This window comes from Balaenoptera physalus, assembly GCF_965194825.1.
Source record: "Balaenoptera physalus genome assembly, chromosome: 3".
NCBI lineage: Eukaryota > Metazoa > Chordata > Mammalia > Artiodactyla > Balaenopteridae > Balaenoptera > Balaenoptera physalus.
In genome coordinates this window covers 101,687,588-101,712,546 of record NC_138890.1, presented here as the reverse complement: position 1 = coordinate 101,712,546, position 24,959 = coordinate 101,687,588, and the positions used below count along the sequence as shown (strand labels likewise).

Here is a 24,959-nt window from a genome sequence, read left to right as displayed (position 1 = left end):
ATATTGGTACCAATATTGGTACTATGATACCAAAGTGGAATCATATGTGTCTGGCAGGTGGACAGGGGCAAGGGTCATGAGGGCTCAGAGAGAGGAGACCTCTGGGACTGGAGAGAGACATCTGTGGGTTGCAAGGGCTTTGCTGGAAGGCAGAGCTCAGGGAGGCTTGTCTGGGTGAGGCACTGAGTGGATCCTTGACACAGGTTCTCAGTCTCAAAGGTTACAAGCCACACCTGGCTGCTGTGCTTGGCAGGAGTCTTTGGACAGGGATAAAGGGTATTTCTACAGTAACTAGGGTGACCAGATAACTGATGATCAAAACAGTCTCACAGGGACTTCTGCACGACCCTGGGGTAAGGGTGGGAGCTCTAAGAATAGCTACAGTTAAATGTCCTACCAGCCAGGCAGGAGGCGCTCAGAATCCTCTTAAAATTGATTTGAAGACAGTAAGCGACTTAGATATTCCTTTTATATCTGAGTTTGTGAATTGAGACTTATACCAACTCCGTAAAAACAAAGTTACTACCCACAAATTACAGTAGGCTTGCGGACTTCCCTGGTGGCCCAGTGGTTGAGAATCCGCCTGCCAATGCAGGGGACACGGGTTCGAGCCCTGGTCCGGGAAGATCCCACATGCCGCGGAGCAACTGGGCCCGTGAGCCACGATTACTGAGCCTGCGCGTCTGGAGCCTGTGCTCCGCAGCAACAAGAGAGACCGTGACAGTGAGAGGCCCGCCCACCGCGATGAAGAGTGGCCCCCGCTGGCCGCAACTAGAGAAAGCCCTCGCACAGAAACAAAGACCCAACACAGCCAAAAATAAATAAATAAATAATTTTTCAAAAACCAAAGTTTAGCTTGAGGGTAAAGCGTGAGTCAGATAATTCAGCAGGAAAATAAATAAATAGCCCACACACTCATTCACTCACTGGTATTTCCCAAATGTCCACCACATGCCAAAAAAAAAAAAAAAAAAAATTACACTAGGCTGAACATCACATGAGCTGCATTAAGTGTAATTTCATCTTCCTAACACTCTACAGAATGGGTGCCGGTTATCCCAGTTTTACAGATGAATAAGTGAAATTGAGAAAAATTAAGTAACTTGCCCCAAGATCACAGAGGCACTAAGAATTTGCCTGTGCTGTTTGCATTAAACTATAATCTCAAATTTCTCAAAGGCTGCTATGACATTTTATTGTTGATAACCCCTGAATGCAAAGTACTCAGTCTAAACCAGGTATTTGGTATGTGGTAATTTATTGTCTTCATACAAAATACCTCAATTTCATGTAGCTTTCTACAATTTCACATATATGACCTCATTACCTCTCTAGTACTGTTTCCTTAGTGGACTTTCTATGGATGTGCATCTTGGTGTCTTTAGGTATCTTCCCACAGCATCTGGAACACTGCTACATGCTTAACTAATGTTCGAATACTAAAGAAAGAAGGAAGGGAGGAAGGGAGAAAGAAATAAATCTCTTGAGTAGTTTTGTTGGGTTTTGGTCCATCTAGTAATTGGTTTTTTTGGAATGACATTTACCTCCTAGTCATAATATTCAAATGTCATTTTCTCCCCGCAAGCCTCATCTTCCTCATATCCACTGCTTCCTTTCTTTTCACCTACTCCTTGAAAACTCTCGTCTCTCTTAACTTCCTTATAGCCATGCTTTCTTGGTTTCAGGGTGCCTTGTGGGCTGTCTTTTCTATAGCTCTCTCTCTTCTATCATCTAAAACTGGGGTTGGCAAATGAAGAAGCTAACTCTTAAAGAGGCTTACCCTTAATGAATAAAGGAGAAAAAAAAGCATTTTATGAATAATCGAGAAAATAGCTACATTCAGTAAAGATTAATAACTGAGCAATTGATTCTAGTTCCTTGAAAACCGATCATCAGTACATGGCATACACAGGCAATTCTGTATGTTGAAAAATTATTTTGTGTTATTTACATATTAGTAAACATAGATAGGCAAACCTCTTTGAAACAGTTCTGGCTGTATGGACCTGTATCTACTAGGATTCTTCCTCATGCTTTTTAGAAGGCAAGATTTTCCAAAGTGTGTTTTGTGGGATGTTAATGGGTAGCACATATATCCTGGAAGTGCTGGCTCCAACAATAGTAAACACTTTTGTTTTCTGCAGGATTTTTCACAGCCTTTAATTATTCATGAGCTCTGTGACTCTCTACGAAGGTATTTTAGTATACACATAGTGTTTCTAAGTATTTTTGACCATGAAACCCTTTTCTAGTATTGTGTCTAGCAAGATTACTATTCAATAAAACTGAATCTAGGAATCATGTTTGCAAAGAGTCTCTTACATTATCTTTAAGCCATTTAGGTTTGCAAATCAACGTGAGCAGTTCAAATGGAAAAGGAACAAGGTAGAAGCACAAAGGGCTATTCTGCATAAGAAAATTGTCAATTGGAAAAGAAATTACTAACCAGGTCACCAAAGTTAGATTTAATTTTAATTCAAAAGCATCATTTGTGGAGCAAGAGGAATTTTGCTTTAGCAGTAGGCACTGGCAAGACTAACAAAGCACAGCCAAAATAGGTCTTTAAAACTTTGACTCTTACCCCACAGATTTATATCAAGCTCTAACTGATTAAGAAACATAATGTGATTATATGGCTGGAAGGCACCTCACAGGGAGGTCAGTAAATATTTGGTCAATAAATGAATAAGTCTTTGCTGAGTGGATAAATAAAACGTCTTCTAGCATCTGTGACAATGGTGACCTAGCTTGCTTTTGAATACTTTCAGGGGTGGGATATCCACTACCATTCAAGGCAGCCGTCCCTCTGCTGGACAGCTCAAGTTACCAAACTGTTTTGCATTTAAAAAATATAGCGAGAGCACTTATCTGAAAGGACTACAGAAATCTGGGCAAGTCTCTTTAGTGAATAGAGAAAAGAAGAGCACTTCCTCAGTTATCATTAGGGATGACAATTCAGGGTTTTTGACTGACAGACTGACAGCCAAAATCCATTTCCTTTTAACTTATTCCCAAGCATGTCCACGTGCTGAATTGGACAGCCTATTATTGTTTTCTTTTTTATGTGAAGACTTAACATATTTGAAGATCGCTATCCTGCCTCCTCTAGTTCTTTTCTTCTCCAAGTTAGACATACCCAGTTTATTTAAGCAAGGCATGGCCTGGTTTTTACTTAACATCTTAGCACTTTTCACTCTTCAGTGGGCACTCTCCATTTAAGCAGCCTGTGCCAAAAAAAGACCACTAAGCATAAGTGCACTATTGGTCCAAATTCTGCAACTGGCAGCCCTAAGGAGTAAGGGGCAAGTTTTGAGCTCCACCTGTGCTCCTGAATAAGCACAAAGTCCACAGAATGTGAAACTGAGTTAAAGTTATTTCAAAGAGAAATTCCTTCTGTAAGGCAGACACCAAGCCTATCTCTCCAGCAGGAATGGTCCCTCTAACTTCTTAAGTTAAAGAGAATGGGTTGTTTAACTTCTCTCCCATAGTCTCCGAAAAAAGCACCATGCTAGGTCTAGGTGCAAGTCCTCATGCCAAATGACCACCTTGCAGAGAAGTGATAAAGCCACTGTGGGCGCTTGGGTGCTGCACAATATTCTAGAACAAGGGTTGGCAACTATAGCCCAGGAGACATGTCCAGCCTGATGCCTGTTTCAGTAAGGTCCACAGCTAAGGATGGTTTTTACATTTTCAAATCGCTGAAAAACATCAAAAGTAGAATATGATTTGTGACACACAAAAATTATGTGAAATTCAAATTTCAGTGTCCATAAATAAAGTTCCATTGGAATACTGGTGATGGGGTTCAGGAATGCTACCCCAAAATATGGCACCTTGGCATATTTAATATTTTAAGCTGAAGGAGCTTGAGAAAAGAGCAGAAGCAGGAAGGTCGCTCTGACCTTCCCGCTGCCCTTCTCCCCTGAAACAGGTCATGAAACCCTCACATCAGAGGTGCCCGCCCTATACCTGGAGGAAAGGTGCATCCTTATCTCTGAAGTCGAAACGATGCTGAGAAGAAACCTAGCAAATAAGCCTTGCTAAGTTTCCCCCAATTTGTTACACTTAACCTCATACTCCTTGACCTATCATATTTCTCCACAACTGTCCATTCTTCATTAAACCTAGCATAAAGATATTTTCTGTTTCTTTGGATCTTCATTTCCTTATGAAGTCTCTTGTGTCATGTAAAACTTATATTAAATAAATTTGTTTGCTTTTATCCTGTTACTCTCTCTTTGTCAGTTTAATTTTCAAACCCAGCCAGTGACCGTAAGAAAGCTGAGAAAAACTTTTTCCTCCCCTGCACAGCCATGTCATTTGCCTATGTATGGTTTGTACCTGCTATAATGGTAGAGGTCAGTAGTTGTGATGGAGACTGTGTGGCCTACAAAGCCCTCTATCTATAGTCCATCTGGCCCTCTATAGAAAAAGTTTGCTGACTCCTATTCCAAAATACTGGAAGAAAGCATACATATATTCCAAACATCTAATACTACATAAGGACATCTTCTGTCTATTCCCAAATAACTCACAAGCAAAAGTAGGTGTTAGCTCTTCAAGCAGCCTTTCTTCATCACCCAATCCATCAATTTCTTATCAGTCACTCTGTTTTAGAAAAGCACCTCATGGTACTTACTAGCAACTGAACTTATCTAATTTTTATATATATTTTTTACTTTATAAGGTCTGTCTTCCCCATGTTTCCCCAGCAATTAATCCCCCAGAATATGAAGGCAATATGGCGTCATGTTTACCACTATATCTCCAGCTGAGAACAGTGTCTTGTATCTAGTTGATGCCCATTAAATACTAGTTGAATAGAGAATGTGTTTACAAAATCGTGACCCAACATTTTTAGAAATTAATTCAGAAGGATATTATTTCTCATTTCCAGGAATAAATGTCTCCACAAAGCCTCATGTTTTCATTTTAGAATTTATTTAAAAACAATAGATATACTTTCATGAAATAATAGCTCTTCATTCTTCTAACAAGGACCACTTAAACACCAAGTGCGCAATTTGCTCAATTTCTCTGTATCTAAGTTTCCTCATTCGCAAAAGTTCTAATGATCCAAGGATCATAAATGAAATAATATGTTAAATCACTTTGAGTTGTTGGGGAAAAGATACTACATAAATTCATGATAATAATATCACTCGTAATATAATGCCAAATCATTTACATGCTAACACTAGAAGCACATTAACTACTGAAGACGAAACATGTTCCTATAGATATATTAGACATTTTCTAGGTGCCAGGAAGAGATAGAATATAAAAAATTTCAGCCACTGTCAAGCCAAACTAGATCTGATTCTGTGTAGGTGAAGCATCATAGCAAAATTCATATTACCAACCTCTCAAGCTATATACAAAGGTTCTCAAGAAGTGCTATAATATATAACACTTGGGAATATTTATTTGGTCCAGTTCTCATCTTCACACCCATGAGAGCTGCTAAGGCAACATCTTTTCAGGCCAAAGATGTCAAAGGGGAAACCCGCCTCCTGGAGACAAATTTATGCTTGGATGGAGGGGAGAGTTACTGAGAAGCTGAGGGAGAGACCACTGCATGGAGAGCACAGGAGGAGTGATGAGAGAAGAAAAATATATCAAGCAAATTTTTCTAGACAGTGTAAAAGAAGAAAAGAATCTAATAGAAATTAAGTACCTACTAGGTGTCAAAAAATGGTGCTTTATGTTTATTTACTTTTTTTAATTAGGTTTTTTTTTTAAATTTATTTATTTGGTTGCACCGGGTCTTAGTTATGGCAGGCGGGCTCCTTAGTTGCGGCAGGCGGGCTCCTTAGTTGTGGCATGCGAACTCTTAGTTGCGGCACGCATGTGGGATCTAGTTCAGGGATTGAACACGGGCCCCCTGCATTGGGAGCGTGGAGTCTTATCCACTGCGCCACCAGGGTAGTCCCTATTTACTTTTTTAAACCTCAAAATACACACATAAGGTCATTATTAGTACCCTAATTTAGAAATGGGGAGACTGAAGTTTAGACAGATCACAACGCTAATGAATGAAGTAGAATTTTTTCCTGGAAATTTCATTCATTCACAAATACTTTTTATGCTCCTTCTATGTGCTCAGTACCTGTCTCAAGTGTCGAGAACCAAGCCAAGTACCGGGGAATAATGACGAGCTGTCCCTGCCCTTCTGGAGCTTGCAGCGGCTGACACAGGGACTAAATACGGAACTATGTCATTTAACCTTTCACTTAAAATTGTGACGAGTGTTACGAAAGGAATTATGGTGGGACGTAATGGGATGATCAAAGATGACTTCCTAGGAAGTAATACTGAAGCTAAAAGATGATTATCAGGTGCCAGGAAAATGAAAAGGAAGAAGATTCTAGGCTCAAAAAAATAACATTTCAAAGGTTCTGTAACAGGAAAGAAGTGGAATTTGGGCCAATTAATTGAAAGGTCACTGGTGTTGGAGCATCTCCCTCTTTTCTCAAGATACTTCTACAGGGACATTGCTATTATAAATATACAAATCTAAGATGCACAACCTGGACCAGAATATGCATGTTAAGCTTGCACGGACCCGATGCTGGACAAGTCAGCCATTGGCAGAGCACAACGGGCATTGCTTGTGTCTTAAGGATTAGGGTCTGTACTCTATAAGTAGTGGGCAACCACTAAAGGTTTTTAGCAGGGGAGTGACATAATCAGTTCTGTATTTGAATAAGACCAAGCTTTCTGACTTCTGTGAACGTTCTGATAAAATGGATTATAAATAATCTTAAGTAAATCATGTCTCTTTAAAAGCATAATACATTGGAAAGACAAAGCACATACCCAAATTTTTTGCCATCTAGAGCAACAGATACCTTGCTCGATGGCCCTGCTCCTCAAAAGGTGGTCCAGGGGCTAGCAGCACCAGGAGCAGCATTACCCGGGAGCTTGTTAGAAATGCAGAATCTCAGGTCCCACCCAAGACCTACTGAACCAGAATCTGCAGTTTTAACCAGCTCCCCAGGTAATGTTTTTGCACTGTAAAGTCCAGAAGCCTTGCTTTACATAAGCACACCCTACAACCACCCTACCCTCATGGAGACTCAGCACAGACCCTAGATGATAACTGTTTCTGGGACTGTAGTAATTCTATGGAGACCACTGATATTCTAGGCTAGTCTGTCATCATTCGCGGATAGGATCCTTGGTTGGAAAGACTAAGGCGAGAACACACAAATATGATTCTACTGTTCTTGCTAAGAACAGGGTACAAATCCAGCAAACAAAAAAATATTGAATAAGTAAGAATACAGATGTTGTCACTAGTGAAAGCAGCCAAGGACATTGAAGTTAGGTGCACTAAGGATACCAAGAGGGAGCATATTTTTACTTTTGGTCACTTCCTTCAAGACAGTCATGAAACAGCATAAAATGAAACTCACACACACATAATGTACAACAAAACACCAAGCTTCTGCCACAATATTCCTCATTACCCAAGAGATCAAGAAAACATTAACCATAAAGTCAGAGAATTTGAATTGATTAATTCATGTTAAGTCAACCAAGCCTTTGTAGTGGTGGCAGCCATTTATTTAGAATTCTCTGTAGGTCAGTTTCTTGACTATCTTTTGGCACATTGTTACAAGGTTGAAAAGTACAGATTGTACTAGCAAAATTATCCACGATAGAGGTTCCTGATAGTTCTCATAAACTGTGCAACCCTGCAATTTTGTAAACTTTCTGTGGCTCTGCCAGGATGCCGTGCAGGTGTGGTGGGTGAAAGCACAGACTCTGCACACCGGCTGTCTGAATCAAATCCTGCTTTGCTGATTATTAGCTGTGTGACTTGGACAAATGACTTGATTTCTCTGTGTCTCACTTTCCTCATCTGTAAAATGGAGATGATAATTGTACCTACCACACAGAGTTTGTTTTGAGGATTCAGTGAGTGAACACATTTAAAGACTCAGAAGCAGTGTCTAGAACATGTTAAATATTACGTGTTTGCTAGTTGGTTGTGGTTGTTATGTTATTACTGAAAATCACCAGAAGCCAAGAAGTTTCACTGAGAATCATTCTTGAGGCAATGGGCAAAAGAAAGAAAGTTAGTTACACTTCATTCAAATGTCACTAGCAGGAAAAGGCCACCTGCTAACAATTGGAAAATTGCCAAATATTTGTTCTTTTGATGTCACAAGAAACTGGTTAAGGTCATGTGGCCTCAGTGAGGTAATGTCAAAACAATTGCCCTGGGTTTTTAATGTCACTAATCCAAAATAGTGTCTTACAAATTTAAAATTTTCTATAAACATTTGTAGTTGAGAGGTTTTTTTCCTTCAAATTTAGGATGGCCCATCTTAAAAATAAAACCAACAAACATTACCTTCTCATGCCCATTGAACCTTATCCAAGCTTCCTAGAAGCTTGCAGCCTATGATTTTTTTATTATTAATGAATAAATTAAAATTTTACTATTCATTCATTTATTAAATTTTACTATCTTCTGACCTTCAGTGAAGTTGTACCTCATATTACAAGAAAGTTATTTCCATATATGCTCAGCTGATTCTTTTTAAAATAAATAGAAATTCTGATAAATCATTTTCATAGAGCAAGACCAAAAGCTACAGATATAAAAGAGATAAACCTCATATATTTTAATCTTATAATATATGGTTGTCTATCAAGAAAAATTCTCTACCTAACATAATTTAATAATTGCTTATTGGATGAAGAGGACCTTGTTTTAAAATATGTACAATAAAAATATGTATTTAGGGACTTCCCTGGTTATCCAGTGGATAAGACTCCGTGCCTCCAATGTAGGGGGCCTGGGTTCGATCCCTGGTTAAGGCACTAGATCCCGCATGCATGCCACAACTAAAGAGTCCACACGCCGCAACTAAGAGCCCACATGCTGCAATGAATATCCTACATGCGGCAACAAAGATCCCATGTGCCACAAATAAGACCCGATGCAGCCAAATAAATAAAAATAAAAATATGTATTTAAAATCTCTATTCTTATTCCTGAGCCAATTTAACTAAAGTTAAATTTTATCAATTAGACCAAAAAGACACTATTTGTAAAGGAAAACTCTCACATAAAAAGCCCAATAGTTATGATGCTTGGAACACCTAATCAGCATATTTTACTCTAAAATTTTGCTTTCCTAAAAATATGATCAAACCTCTAAATTACCAAATGGTATTCAATGAAAACAAAATCTCTGAAAAAATATTATGTATGTATTTTTAGGTGCATAATAATTTCCATCTTAGTCTGGTTAATAAGATTCTCTGAATATACTGTTTCTAAATTAAAGTGACAAGGTTTCTACTGCAGCTTAATAAGTCAGTCAATCAATCGATTAGTAAATTCTGTCACTTCATCCTTACAGTATTTGAAGTAGCTAATAAAATTCAATACAATACCAAAGCAGTTATGTAACCCTGATCAAACATCTAACAACCTTTGCAAAAACTGATAGATATTTGAGCAGATTGGGTAAATACACTTCCGTATTCCATAAGAACCAGAACTGAAGGAGATACAGTATAGTACCTTTAATAACCTGTAAGTCCCTCAAAAACAATATCAGGTTATACGTACAAAAGGTAGATGTAATATTTTTGGTAAGTAAATGTGGAATTTTTTTGTAAGAAAACATGGTTAAATATTCATTTAACCACAGTTGCTATTCCTGTACTTAGTGGCTATATCAGTATAGTCCAATGTTTGATCGCAATTGTTTTTCCAGGCTGTTCTATATAACTCTATCAAGAGGAAACCATTTCTCTTCTGGGACCATGCCCATGAGTTTCATGAGTTATATTAGAGTAACTCTCCAGCCATGTCAGATACTATCTGTGTTGTGTAGTCACCTTGCCTGAAAGCTCAGATTATAAAGTTTAATGGAAGCTCCATATTTTATATTCTAATGGATCACTGGCCAATCACTGGACTTTTTCTGTAAAAAGCACTGTGTTAGCTTGAGGAGGAATATGAAAATAAAAATCTATGATCAGCACTAATTACCTAGCTGGAAAGAACAGTTAAATGCATGTGCACTGGGGTGTCCTGGTTGATTCAACCTGAGAGTGGACAGATTACAGTTCTTGCAGATACCCCTGGTCCACTCCAGGATTTAATTTGCAAGAGTATTTGTACAGAAGGGTAGGGGAAAGAAAGCTCCAGCTGGGTTCAGAATCCTGGGTTACCCACCATTTATCAGCTATATGTGTCTCTTGGCAAATAACATTATCTAAAACTCTAATGTTATTTTTAACATGACGAAAATAATTATATTTACTTTATAAGGTTTTAAGAATCACAGTGCCTGACACCTAATAAGTAAACAATATATGTTGGCTACTTGAGCAATTAGTTTCCCTAGCACCTGTTTTCCCTTTAGGAGAGTGGAGTTATAGATATTGAAGGTAAAGATAATGGTTTCAGTTCAACTCTGTAAGATTTAAGGCCCACAGAGTACTGCTTGGGGGCTAAGAGAATAAAGTCAGATTCAGGGTTTCGAGGAGAGGTAACCTCTGAACTTCTCCTTGGAACACAGTGACACTGGAGGAGTTGTAGTGACCTTTGGCACCACAAGATTTTATGAACTTGAGAGCACCTGGAGAGAAGCAAAGGGCTCAGCAGTGAGGCACTTCCCCTAAGTGGCTTTTGGGAAGCAAACGTCAAGGTGTACGGAAGAGAAGAATATGGGGAACTGGTCATGAGCAGATCTGAGAAACCACAAATTCCAGAAATGACTGGAACAATCTGGACTGGGAATGCTATGAACCTCATTTGTATACCAACAGGCTGGTCGGGCCTGGTAACATTTGCCTCATTCATATACAGATATAATAAGAATACAAGGCAGAGTAAGCTAAGGGCAGCAGCCACCATGACAGACACTGTGAAGTTCAGGGGAGGGAGGGACACATCAGCGTGAGCTACAGTGTTCAGAGATCTGGAACATCAGTGGCCTTTGCCCATTGGTGGAGGCTGGGTTGGAGGGTCTTTCAAGTAGGAAAAATGGGTGAGCCAAGGTGGGAGGGTCTTTCAAGTAGGAAAAATGGGTGAGCCAAGGTGTGGAAGGAGCATGCGCATGGGGCTTTGGGGACAATGGCTGAAATGGGTGTGTGTGTGTGTGTGTGTGTGTGTGTGTGTGTGATTGTGTGTGCGTGAGCACACACACACACAAGAGAATAGTGGGGAAAAAGCTTACAAAACTAGTCTGGGGCCATATTTGAATGGCCAAAGGACAGGGATTTGTTCCTGTAGGTGATGGGGAACTAGAGAAAAAAGATTTTGATTAGAGAAAACTATACTGAAACTAGTGATTGCTAAAAATTAATCTGGCTACACGTGTAGTATAGAACAGAAGAAATGTGTAGGGGTATGTGAAGATGGTTAGAAAACTCTTTATAGATGTAGCAGGAGAGCAGTAGGATATACTATGAGATTGGCATAGCATTACTTACCATTTTCTAAAATAGTACTTACAGGGGAAAAAAGAAAGTCTAATTAAGAGAAGTATGGTCTTCTATTACTCCTCAATTTCCATTCATAATTTTCTCATGATTACTTCTCCATGCCCCAGTGGATATGGCTGTAAGCCATGCTTGCTTGTTCATAAGTTATATAAGCATTCTTCATGATCCACTGAAATGTCTAATGTGGCTCTAAAGCAATCTCTCTCTCCCTTTCTCTCTCTCTTGCTCTCTCAGGTCTAATTGATACTTCTGTTTTGGACATATAACTGTGTTCCCATAATATTCTTAGGCATTTCAAACCCCATATATTGATATATTTCTATATTATGATAGTTTATGATAGGAGAGTATTATATAAAAATATTTTTTGCCCTCATTCAGAATCCCTGAAAAAAATCTTTCCAATAGGTTTATAAAGTTACTCAATATTTTGCCTGCTGCTAACCCCCCTGACTATTGATATAATGCATTTGGTTTCATCCCTCTACCAACATTCAAGTAGGAAAAAAAATTCCATTCAACTTGAGCAATGACTGGGTTTTTTCAGGACATTCTCATAACTACAAATACTCACTTGAGCTCTTTAGCAAGATTCTCAGTAAAAGACCATCATGATGCAGTAGAGTTTCCAGAAGCAGGTTCCAATTACAGCCTGGCTGGGATAAGAGCAGTTTCAATTGACCCTCGGCTGTCAATCGTCCAGCTGATGGAGTCCTTTCAAAATGCAAGATAAAGATGGAGTAATGAAGTTAATTTATCTATGAAATTAATAGCTTTAAAGTACAGATGTAATGCTAACTCCTTTAAATGTCAATTCCTCCCAGATTACTGTGAAAATGCTTTCATGCTTGCTTACTTTAGGGCTGCTCAGGGAAGGAATTACATTTAATCTCTACTAGCTAAAAGCAAATTAACATTTGGTAACCTGCCAAATTTAAAACTGATACAAAATAACCATGTGTATATTTCATGGAACTATGTCTGTTTTAGCTTCATGGAGCAAATAAAAATTATTTATGCATTTTTTAATGCATTTATTTGTTCATTCAACAAATACATGAGTGCCTACTATGTGCTATTAACTTCTTTCATTTTTCATGGAGAGAAGTTACAATGTGTTTTGGCTACTAATTTGCCATGTACTATGATTGCTGATAAAATGAAAGGAATTCAAAGCTTCTGTCAAAGGTCAACCATAATCTAATTATTTAATATGTAAAGCCTTAAATCAACATGCAATTATCAGAACCACTCTAACAGTCACACTGCTACCTACTTGGGTAATCAGTTTATCAAAGAGAAATAATTCCAAGGCAAATAAGCTTCTACTTGGGAAATTATAATCAGTGTTGAATAGAAAATTAAAATCAGGTCCCCCACATCACCACATTAATTTACCAATGAATCTGCAAGAGATAAGGAAATAAGGTAGAAACTGAACACTGATAACATTATTCACTTTTTCCTTCTAAAGTCTCAAGGTTTAGACTGACTAAAGGTCACAGCATCTGACATCAGCTTACAATTACAACAAAAAAAGGGCAGGAAATGACCAAACTCAATCTGATTGTGGAGATAAGGGTTGTGGGACTAGGGTGGCACTGGGAAGGAAAGATGAGATTGAGAAATGTAAAGGTGTGAATGAGAAGACCATATGCTTTAGCGTGGAGGAAAGCAGAACAAAGAGTATCGCTGAGAGAGACGATTTGCAGCATCATTTCCAGATGAAATGTACTGAGTGGTGAACCATCATCATAGTCTAGACCAAAGCTTTCCAAAGCTTGGGCCCTGGACCAACAGCATCAGCATCACCTGAGAACTTGTTTTTGGTTTTTTTTTTATAAATTTATTTATTTTATATATTTATTTTTGGCTGCATTTGGGTCTGTGTTGCTGCGTGCAGGCTTTCTCTAGTTGCGACGAGCGGGGGCTACTCTTCGTTGCGGTGCGTGGGCTTCTTACTGCGGGGGCTTCTCTTGTTGCGGAGCATGGGCTCTAGGAGCACGGGCTTCAGTAGTTGTGGCACGCAGGCTCAGTAGTTGTGGCGCACGGGCTTAGTTGCTCCGCGGCATGTGGGATCTTCCCAGACCAGGGCTCGAACCCGTGTGCCCTGCATTGGCAGGCGGATTCTTAACCACTGTGCCACCAGGGAAGCCCTGAGAACTTGTTAAAAATGCAAATTCCCAGGTCTTACCCCATCAGAAATTCTGGGAATATGCCCCAGAAATCTGTGTTTTAACAAGCCCTCTCCAGGAGATTCTGATGCACACTAAGGTTTGAGAACCACTGTGGAAGGCAGTGCTTTCTGGAGCACAGGTAGCAGGGATAGGCCTAGTTGGTATTACCTTTCCTGCCTCTGTGCCTTTGTGCCCATTACAGGTCCACCTTGGCTGCCACCTGGGCAGCAACCTCCACATGACCCTATACTTAATCTTACCCATCCTTCAATTTGCCACAAAAATATCACTTTCTCTGTAGAGTCTTCACTAGAACTTTCTCTCCATAGCAGTCTATCTCACTCTGAATTAAAGAACTTATAGCAAGTATGCAGATTTTAGCACTTTATTATTTCATCAATTAAAGCTTTATCTCTCCACTCAGATTCAAGCCTTGTGAGCACACTTGTTTTACACCCCAAAGCTCTTACCAAGGAACTAAGCACATTTAAGGCTCTGTAAATGTTAGCTGATTGACTCATATGCTCATAAATGGGTAGATAAACTCTTAAAAAAAAGAGGATGCTTTGTCAAAATGCTAGTTTAAACAAAAGTGAGAGGATCTGAAGATGTAAAATGAAATTTCGAAGCATCTCCCCTTTGGTTTGGCTTGGGGCATTTGGAATATCTCGCAACCTTATAATGCACAAGATCACCTGAACTTTGGACCAACTCAGGCTTCCCATGTGAGACTCTGATAACATAACTCAAAACAGAGAAGCTCCCTGGCAATTGGTGAGGCAGTGTTAGCTAGGAAAACTTGTGCCCTAGCTAACACTGGTGGAGAGAGAAGCGGGGAATTATTTAACCCTCAGACCAGAGGAAACAGGTCTGTCAGTTCAGCAGTTCTGAATTCCTTTGGGTATTCCCAGATTGGTCTAGCTCTTGCAGTAATTCCAAACATGGTGCCAAAGGAAGAATCCACTAGGTGAGCCTTTTGGACTGAAACACTGAAGCAGATCCTCACAATGGCTGTCCCTGTTTCTATCCTAAACCCCAACTGCGGACTTCAAGAACTTGCTCGGGGTCTGGTAGATGAAAAGCAGCTAGTTGGTAGTAAGCTGTGTATTAAAATTGACTTAAGTTTTTGAACATTTCCTACCTATGTAGTTTGCTTGAGTTGAGTGCTGACTTAAGGATACATTTAATGAACTGAAAGATCCCGTTTGATGGAGTTTAGAAAAGGAGGGGGATTGTTGAGAGACAATTTGAAGAAGGAAGACAGGGGCCAGTTCATAGAGGGCCTCATTAGCCAAGGTGGGGACTTTGGACCTGTTGAAGAATTTAAGGCAGATGAGTTTCCTGACCTGGCTGCAGTATGGAGAGTGAATTGGAGGGAGGGTTGTGTTTTTGCTCAGTCCTTTAGACGTGTAATAAGACAAAATAATTTGAATGTCATTTCATACCACTTATTTGAATACCTGGTTATAAATAAAACCTCTCATTTACCAGATGGGAAGCTGTTTGTTGAAATGTACCTCAATTCTTGGATCTTCCGACTTATCACAGATTTTGAAATGTACAGTAGAATGACTCACTATAAGGAAAAATAAAAGATTACAAACATTCCTCAATCACTAAGCTCCAAGTAATAAATGCATTGAGGAGTCGGCACTGGGCATATGGAGAAGCATATGTTCCCTCATCCTTTGAGCTGGTGGAGCTGTGAAAGTGAGATTAGCCTTACAAAAAATGACAGAAAAGGAAATTTTTAATATATGTATATATGTATCAAATATGTACATGTTGACTTCCACTATAATACAAAGAAGAGAACAAAATTTATAAATCCACTGGAATGCCTAAATCTTGTATTATGAGACAGTACAAATTTATGGCTCGGTTATATCAGGCTTATACTCTAATTAGTGCTGCACTTCTGGGGCATGGAAAGGCCTAAGGAATTTTTCAAATCCAGGCAATGTTGGGGTTCAATCATTATTAGTTTATGAAACTAACAAATTATTTTTATAGAATCATTGTTCAAAATCTTGGCTGTATTTGGGTGTGTTTACTTTATGAAAACTTATCAAGTAGTTCACTTGTAATTTCTGCAGTTTTTTAGTATGTGTTCACACTGCAGTAGAAAATTTAAAATACCTTAGCCCTGTCAGTGCACTATGGCTTGACTTCCAACCACAGCTGTGTGTGGGGCACAGGGCAAGAAAAGACTCGGTAGTAGGTTCAGACTCTGCAATAAGAGCAACCGCGCTGCTCAGGTCACATGACCATGGGAGTCACTGCTCCTACCATATACTTAACATGCAGAAGCTGTCAGACTAGGGGAACATTGGAATGGACTCTGAAATGCACAGCTTGGGGATAACACCGAGCAGTGTTGGGCACTGTTCTTCAACGCTTGATATTTACTTTAAATGAACAGCCATTATATGGTTCTATGTCCCTAAGAGAAAAACCATATGGGTCCAGGAGCCATGGTTGAAAGTTCTCTCCGAAGGACACTAGAAGCCACCTCCTCACCAGAGTTCCTGATTATCCACTAGGAATTTGTGTTTTCCATTCCCATAACTCCCCATAGGCTCTGGGGGAGTGGAGGTCCTGGTTTCCATGGTGGGGTGACTTGAGAAATGCACACCTCTACCAGGGGACCATTAAGAATTCCACTAAAGCTAATGTTAAAGCTGCTTTCTATTTATTTCTGGATTCCCATGCCAGCAGTCTAGCAGGCAAAGAAAGGAGCTACTATATTGGTAAGGGTAATAACCCTGATTATAACCCAGTAGCTAGGGTTTCTACTGCATATGGGGAGCAGGGAGGAGTATATCTGTAACTCAAGGGATTCACCAGGGCATCTCTTGATGCTCTCATGACTGGTAATAACCGTAAATAGGTGACCAAAGTAACCACATTCTGATAAGGGAATGGTAGTTATGGTTCAACATCTCGAGGATGAAGGTCTGTGTCTATGCTGGGGAAGCAACATACGCCAGCAGATGTGATGACCGAGGGTAAGGGGAATCTAGAATAAGTGGTAGAGGAATGTAATGATGATTAGCATTTGCAGACTCAGGAATAATGGAAGCAGGAGACACTCTAACTTGTCCCATTAACTCAACCATAATAAAATTTTTTTTTTTTTTTGACCAGCCATCACCTTGAAGAATCAATGATAAGGCCCAGAGAACTTAACATCAATAATGAGTGGATTTCAGTGGTGCAAGGGTTAGAACAAATGCCAATGTCCCCACATCCTCTTGCCCTTACCACTCAGTTGACAATGGCCTGCCTTTTGCTGTCAGAACCTGCATTTCTCTACCTTCCAGCAAGACAGGTTGGAAGTGCCAGCAAATTAATACCTCCAGAGCAACCTTCAACCAATGACGGATGAAAATTGCTAATAAATTCCTCAGTATCCTTGTTGCCCTGGCGGGAAAACTCGGAGATGTGCCTTTCCCACTGGCTCCAAGAATTTCCCCTGAAGGTATAAGTTCCAGTTACTCCTATGGTAGTTGGCTTGATTACACTAATCTTTATTTGCTGTCTTTCTTTCTTTGTCTCACTTACTCATTCCCCTCTAGTGTTTCGTCCACTTAGAAAATAAAGTACTTTCACTTCAATCCTTGTCTCAGGGTCTGCTTCTTGGGGAAATGCAAATTAAGACATGCATGGAGACACTTAGGACTCATCTCACTTAATGTATGTTTCAGGAATATTGGGAAAATAGTTCAAGGTCATTTAGTTAATAAATATGGCAACTGGACTTTGAACCCAGGTTTTTCTGACTTCAGAACCCATGATTATTCCACTACTCCATGTTTCCTTCCATTTAACCTGGTTGATATATGGTGGGTAAGTTGCATTTTCCAGAATTGAGGATGTTTGGCTCTATTCAACCTCCTGATTGAGGAGACCATGTTTTTGACTCAAACTCAGGTTTGTGGTCTCAAGGCTGATTCCCAAATTGGAGCCATGTTATTTAAGGTATCTAGGGACTGATTTTGACCAGATGGTTCCTGTCATGGATTACTGGGCCAAATTTATACCAGAGACCATAAGTTACATGATTCAGAGAACAAAGGCAAGGGCATAACTAAAGAGAAACTGAGGGTGAAAGCCCTGAAGTGGGATAATGAAAGCAGAGGAGGAAAAGCTCCATACTACTATACTACTTTTGCCTTTCCAAAACTAATCCTTCCAAATCTTTCTAGGAAGACAAATATTTAAAACAGTTCTAACATTTTCTCTTTAGTACCTGGGGAAAAAAGCTGAGGGGGGGGAAACAAAAAACCCAAAGTATTTTCTTCATCACTTTCATCAAGAATGTGCAAATTATATGTAGTTATAACATTGAAAATGTTTGCATACATTTTAATCTCTATAATGGGTATAGCCAAGTCTCTATGATATTTATAATTAGAGATGATTCAATAAATAGAAATAAGACAGGGTTCACCTGCACGTTTATATATAGGATTTGCCTTGATTTTTAATAACTTTGTCCACTGAGGTAAACTGATACTCTTAAAGAGTCTCATTTTTTCAGAGTTGATGGTATCCACACTACCTGGTATGCAACTTAAAGGATAGGCATTCAACCTGTGAGGATGTGAATTATTTCTTGATTTTAGTAAATTAAACTTTTTCACTTGGGATGACCCCATTTCTCAAAAATCACCCAAAGATATATTAGTGTCCCAAACTCATAGCCCTAGCTCCACACTTTAGTGTTACACAGGTTAGTGTACCTTATTTATAAAAATACATAAAAATCTAATTTTAATTTAAAAAATAATGTTGATATTACATGTCAACCATCACTTTTGGACTCCCCCAGAAGTGCTATTCTAGCACCTGAGTCAATAAGACACTGGAGACTACTAAATCACTCAACCATCCCTTTAGAGGAGCAGAAGTTATCTCTCTGGAGTCTTTAACTATTATTGGTCCTTGTCTACCAGATAATAAATATCCTGTTACAGGAGTTCAAGAAAGGTCTCCCCTGGCATCACACTTCTGATAAGTGCAGAGATCCAATGAGAAAGTAGTTCAATATTCTTTCCACTTTATCATACTTGGAGCTGGTCCTTTTAACATGTTTGGATAATTGATAAGACCTGCCACTTTCTGAAACATACAGCTCTTTACTAACACAGCAGTACTGAATGATTGTTTAGTAAGCACTTACGTGATGGGTGCCTTGTAGGCACGTTAGCTAATTAAATCCTCATAACTCTGCCATGAGAATATCTCAGAAGCTAAGGGAAGAAGATGTTTCAAGATGGGGGAAGTAGACAAAGGTATTATGTGCTGTTTTCAAGTAGATCAATAAGATCATACTGTATTTATGTCTCAACTTCCTCACAAAAATATAAACTATTTAACTAACTTTCCAAGATCACAAAACTATACGCGTCTGCAAAACCTGTCTGTCTAATGTGAAAACCTACAGTTGTTTCTTATTATCTCATTGCTGGTTCCATTGCTATATTCTTATTTATATAATACCTTTAAACCATAATAGAAAAGGAAAGATATGTAGAAATATCTAGCTATATCAAGTAACCAGCTCACTTGACATTTTCACTTCTTTTAGTAACTGCTCTACAAACATATGACTTTTTCTCTGAAAATCTTTTCAAAGATCCAGCTGCTTGTCCATCCACACTCTGGAACAGCCATGTTAGAGCTTTGGTGTTCAAAAGCTCCCATTACTTCTCCCCTGACTGTTGGCTCCAGGTCAAAGCTTGGCACCTCATCAGAGTACAAGTTCTCTAAACTTTTCTCTTCAGTCCTATGGAACAGCCTGACAGCAGCAGCTGGGAGACAAAAGTTCTCTTTTGTCCTCCTCCCCAGATGTTCACTCCTGAGGATACTAGAAGCCACCTCCCCAACAAGAGCTTCCTTCCCATCACTGAGCTTGACCACTCAGATCAAATGTTTGAAAAGTACCATTGAATGTGGCAATATCTGAAACAATACTACAATAACTCATTTGTTCCTTAATTCACTTAGTCATTAAACCAATATTTGTTGGCTGATTTCTATGTGCAAGGCCATGGAGACACAACAGTAAGTAAAAAACAAACAGTCATTGTTTTTACAGAATTTAGCAGGGAATACATGCATGGTTTAAATGGTCATACAAATAAAGATAAAATTACAACTATAAAAACTCAATCAAGAAAAAGCAAAAGATGCTATTAGAAGATATAGTAAGAAGAAGTAAGCTAGTCTTTGGTGTTGATGAAAGGCTTCCCTACAGAAGTCACACTGGAACTGAGATAGGAAGATACATTGACATTACTAGGTGAAAGAGGAAGAAGACCTTTCAGGGAAAGGGAAAAGCATGTGCAAAGATCCTGTGGCAGAATGGAACATTTCATGGCAAGGAAATGTAAAAAAGGTTAATGTGTGAGGAGCAAAATCACAGGGTAGTGTGGTATCAGAAGAGTTTGCAGAGGAGGGTAAGCCACATCTATGTAGGTCTTACAGGCCATGGTAAATTTTTTGTGTATGCTTAAGGATAAAGGAGAATTCATGGAGGGCTGTGAGTTATAAGTGTGAAATGATAAAACTTAGTTTTGAAAATAGACTTTGGTTTGAGAAGTCTCTGGCTATACTTTGGAGAATATTGGAGTCAACACGGGAGGAAACCAAGGAGTCATTGCAGTAGTCAGGAGAGAGGTGATGCACTAAGGCGAAGGTGGTATTATGGAGAGCAGATATTAGGAGCTAAAATTAACGCGAGTCAGTAATGAACTGGATCCAGTAGAAGACAAATAGGGAGGTATTCAGGTTGCCTTCTGGTCTCTGCCTTACACAATCACATGCAGGTACAATTAATCAAAATGGGGGAAAATGAAAGAGGATCAATTTGGAAGGGAGTATCCTAAGTTCAATTTTGGTCATGTTGAGTTTGAGGTGTCTCTGTGCTCACCAGGTATAAACCTGAAGAAGACATTCATGTATGATTCACACCCATGAATATATAGGTCTGTAGTCCTGGAAGAGATTAAAAGCAGAGATTTGAATTGGGGGGCACTTAAAAAGTACATGAAACCAAGACATGTGTGAGTTCATCTACAAAAGGTTCTATGATAGAATGCTAAAGATGTTCAATTTTTAATGGCCAGGCCAAAGTAGATGAACCTGCAAAGGAGACAGAGAAATTTTATTGGCTATCTCTTCCCTCACCACTTATACCTAGCATACGTCTTACTTGGAGAAAAATTTTAAAATGCATTTATCAAAAGAATGAATGAACACATCTTGGTAAACTGCGTAAATGGGAAGACCCACATAGCATATAATAGAATGAAGCCAAAGGTAGCTTAATATTTAGGGAGGGGAAAAAAAAGCATATAAATCCAAAACGGGATTACATTGAGTAAAACCATAATGGAAACAAAAGCATAGTAGAAAGAAATATCCACAGCTCAGAATGGACTGGCCATGAATCAAAACATCATGTTGTCATCATAAAAGAAAATGAGCAGTGTGAAATGAATGGACTGTTTACTCACACTGATTATGCTACTTGGATTCAGTGTTCAGTTATGACCTCCTTAGCTAAGGAAGACCTGCAAAGTATTTGGAACTACTGAAAGAACCACAAGATGATGAAAGTTGGGAAAATAATTAAAAAAACTTTATAATGCAACAGTATAATTGACTAAGATAGTATTCTTTCTTGAACATTTATATGAAAGTACAGTGTGCTGTCATAGTATTAACACTGAGATTAATATATTCTCCACATGCTTTAGTTTAATCTAGCATGAAACTGATTACCCTTTCTAAATCAGCTCACATTGTTAGCCTGTAACACTGCTAGGGATAATGAATATAGTATATTTTACTTATTGCTTGAAAATACATATATTTTCCCTAAAGCAAACTCTTCTAAACTCTATTCCAGGAGTTCTAGGAGAACATGAAAAATTCTATTTTTACCAATTTATATACTTGGTTAGGCATTCTCTAGTAACCCTATAGACAAATTTATGGTGCATACAACTATTTATGCATCTCTAACTCTTATTGTAAGTCTTAATTTCATGTCCTCCTTGCTCTGTTTCTTCCTTCTCACCTACTTTTAATTCATTATCTTAATATATTTAATACTATTAAAAGCCAACTTAAATCTTTCTGAAACAATGCACAGGTGTAAATAAATGAGCAAATAGGTGACTAAATTACTAAGATACATCATAATATTAAATATTTTAGTCTCATCCTCACCCTTTCCAAAAAAAAAAGCATAATATATTTTTAGTTTATCATCATTCAACCCGTGTGTATTTCCCTGAACAGTTCATTTTAGTTGCTAAGGTGAGGAATGGAGCTTTGGAGGATAATTTGGGGGTGAAAAACACACAGAAACAGCTGATTTATGTGAGGAAATGGATGGAAAGGTAAAGATTTTTAAGGTCACATGATGGTGGTCTAGGAATTCCCATTGCAATGCTTGACAAATGCAAATCAATAAGTTGAGTTATTTTGAAACTACTTTTATTGCTATCCTGGGTTCCTCTGTTCTGAACATGTTGGATCATGAATCACATGGATCAGGTCTTTCTGTGCAGATTATATGGAACTGTTAGAGAGAATAACTGTCAGAAAGTCAGGGTAGAAGGGCTCATACTGTACCTGCATGGAGAATTTAAAAAGGCAAGAGAGAGAACCAAAGGCATTTCAGGAGAGAAAACTACATAAATAAAGGCTCAAAGTTGAGAGTAAGCAATAAATAAAAGTTAAAATTGTAGAATAACTGTGTCTTAAAGACAAGAGAGAAGACTGACAACTGGAGCAGAGAAGAGTGTTGGGTGCTCCAGGAAACAAGCCAGGCAGTGTGGGAGAAGCAGAAGCTACTGTAGGTCCTTGAGCAGTAGAATGGTGTTAACGAAAACAGTTTTTAAAACATATTAAATAATAGTAAGATGGACCAAGATTGTTGCAATGTGTTGTAGAGAAAGACTGGTTCTAAGAGAACTGTGGGAACGAATCAATTGAACATGATAATACAGTAGGAACAGGCAACAAGCAGGTCAATATGGAAAGCAGAATCAAGATTCTACCCTGGAAGTGTTTAAGAATGATATGTTCCTTATAGAAAAGACACCATGGTTAGGGGACAAGGGAAGAGTGAAAAGAAGGATCTGTTGAAGAGATCATGCTGGGTTTCCAGTAATACAGTGGGTCATTCAAGAAATATGGGCAGCCGGACATAGAATGTTGGGGTAAAGGAAGTGTCCAGAGCTAGAAATCCTCTGTAGAGAGGTTACAGGGTAATACATGTGAATCAAAGAGCATTTAAAAAAATGAGGTTTCTTTTTCCTTTAAAATTTTTTTTATCTTAATAAAATTAACCTGCTTTCATTATAGGAAATTTGGAAAGTGCCCAGATAAAAATTAAAGTTGCTTACAATCCTACCATATAAACATGTAAACTATAAGCTCTCTAGCACAGAGTTTTTATATCCTTTCAATATTTGTTTTTCTCTATACTTTTAAAATGCTATGTGTAGAGTAGTATGGCATAGTTCAACACTTCTCAATTGTGTGCTATCTTGCAATAATTGTTCATCCCCTGGGAAACGGGGGCTCCCATATGATGCAAGATTGGGGAATCTGCATACTAGATCCCTCCCTTGGAGATAAACACTATACATTAGTATATCAGGGCTCCTGCAAGTTGAACGATAAAGAGACTTTACATAATGAATAACTGACAATCTTAGATTTTTCTTGCATGACTGTTAACGTCACCCTGAACTGCTCTCCCTCTGAAAGGTGGAGGTGCAGTTGTCAGGAGCTAGGGCTTTGGAAGCAGACAAGCCGAGGTTCAGAGTCTGCCTCCCAGATTTGTTCTCTTCAGAAAGTTGCTACCTGCACATCACTTTACTCTCCATGAAAGAAGCACATGAGTACTTATTTCAAAGACTGGTGTGAGGTTTGAAAAAGATAATGTACATGAAGCACTGGGCATGTCAAGTTCACAGTTATCACTCTAAAAACTGGGCTGGCTTTGATTACTACAACATTACTAACCTGCAGTTTTCCCTTAAGCATAAATCACAATGATTTGTCATTTAATATTTTTCAAAATCAACCTCTTTAACGACGCCACAGTAGTCTATCGCATGGCTAATCCATAGGTGATTTGTCTAATTCCATACTGTGAGACGTTTATCTCCATGTTTTCCTTTTACAAATAATGCTTCAATGAATACCCTTGCATATAAAACTTTCTCAGCAGCTCTGATTAATTCCTTATGATTGATTCCTAGCAATGGAATTGCTGGATAAAGGGCCATAAATATTTTTAAGGTTTTTGATACAGTTTATTATATTGCTCTCCAGAAAACTTGTATCAAATTGTATTTCCACTGTGGGCTGAGTAGTCACCACCATGTTCTAATCTTTGCATTAGGATAATAGTGAAGATTGATTGCTACAATCAAGCAGAAAGAAAAGTCTTATTACATTTACGTTTGCTTTAGGTATAGAAAAGAGAAAGAAGTTAAATATACGAAGAAGCTATTTGAAAGATAAACCCATTTACATGCTGACTTCCCAGGCCTCTAGATGGGCTGAACAGAGCAAGCCTGGAGGTGGAAGTCTTATCAGCTATGCTTAAAGAGGTAACTCCATCCGTTATAGATAAAGATAAAAGCAGGCAATAAAAATAGATTAAACAAATGTGATAATAACATGGAGAACAAATATGTTTAGAAGTTTGGGAACTCATCAAAATGAAACAGATTGTTTGTTTAACCCACACTGTAAAGGATCCAGTTGTTTAATGTGTTATCTTTGCAATAACGAATATTAAAGTCAGCTATTTAATCCTCAAAGACATAAGAGGTATTTACATGCCAGCTGCAGTGTATGGAGGTGACAGAGTATTAAGGGTGTTCCATTTCTTTCTTTCTTCTTTTTTTAAAAAATATTTATTTAATTATTTGGCTGCGCCGGGTCTTTAGTTGCGGCACACGGGATTTAGTTCCCTGACCGGGGATCAAACCCAGGCCCCCTGAATTGTGAGCGTGGAGTCTTAACCACTGTACCACCAGGGAAGTCCCAAGGTGCTCCCTTTCTAGGAATCAGTCATAAGGAATTGTTCAGAGATGTTGAAAGTGTTTTATATGTAAGTGAAGTAACAACAATACTCTGAGGTCTTTGAAGGTAGGAGGGTAAATGTCTCATTGATCTTGGATTCCCTGTTACGTATATGGGGACAGGCACATGATAGGTAAACAGTATATGTTTATTGTGTCTATAGAGACTTGTGTATGAGGTTTT

General features: G+C 38.6%; 1 protein-coding gene across 3 annotated transcripts in view; it reads right to left on the bottom strand.

Moving 5' to 3' along the window:
* Nucleotides 1-24,959, bottom strand: part of KIAA0825 — a 426,330-nt gene that overhangs the window by 254,891 nt on the left and 146,480 nt on the right. For 2 of the 3 annotated variants that reach the window (XM_082458005.1, XM_082458002.1), the window contains one exon: nt 12,053-12,192. In XM_082458005.1, the coding sequence (XP_082314131.1) occupies nt 12,053-12,192 (140 nt within the window). The other variant, XM_082458003.1, reaches the window with a different exon arrangement.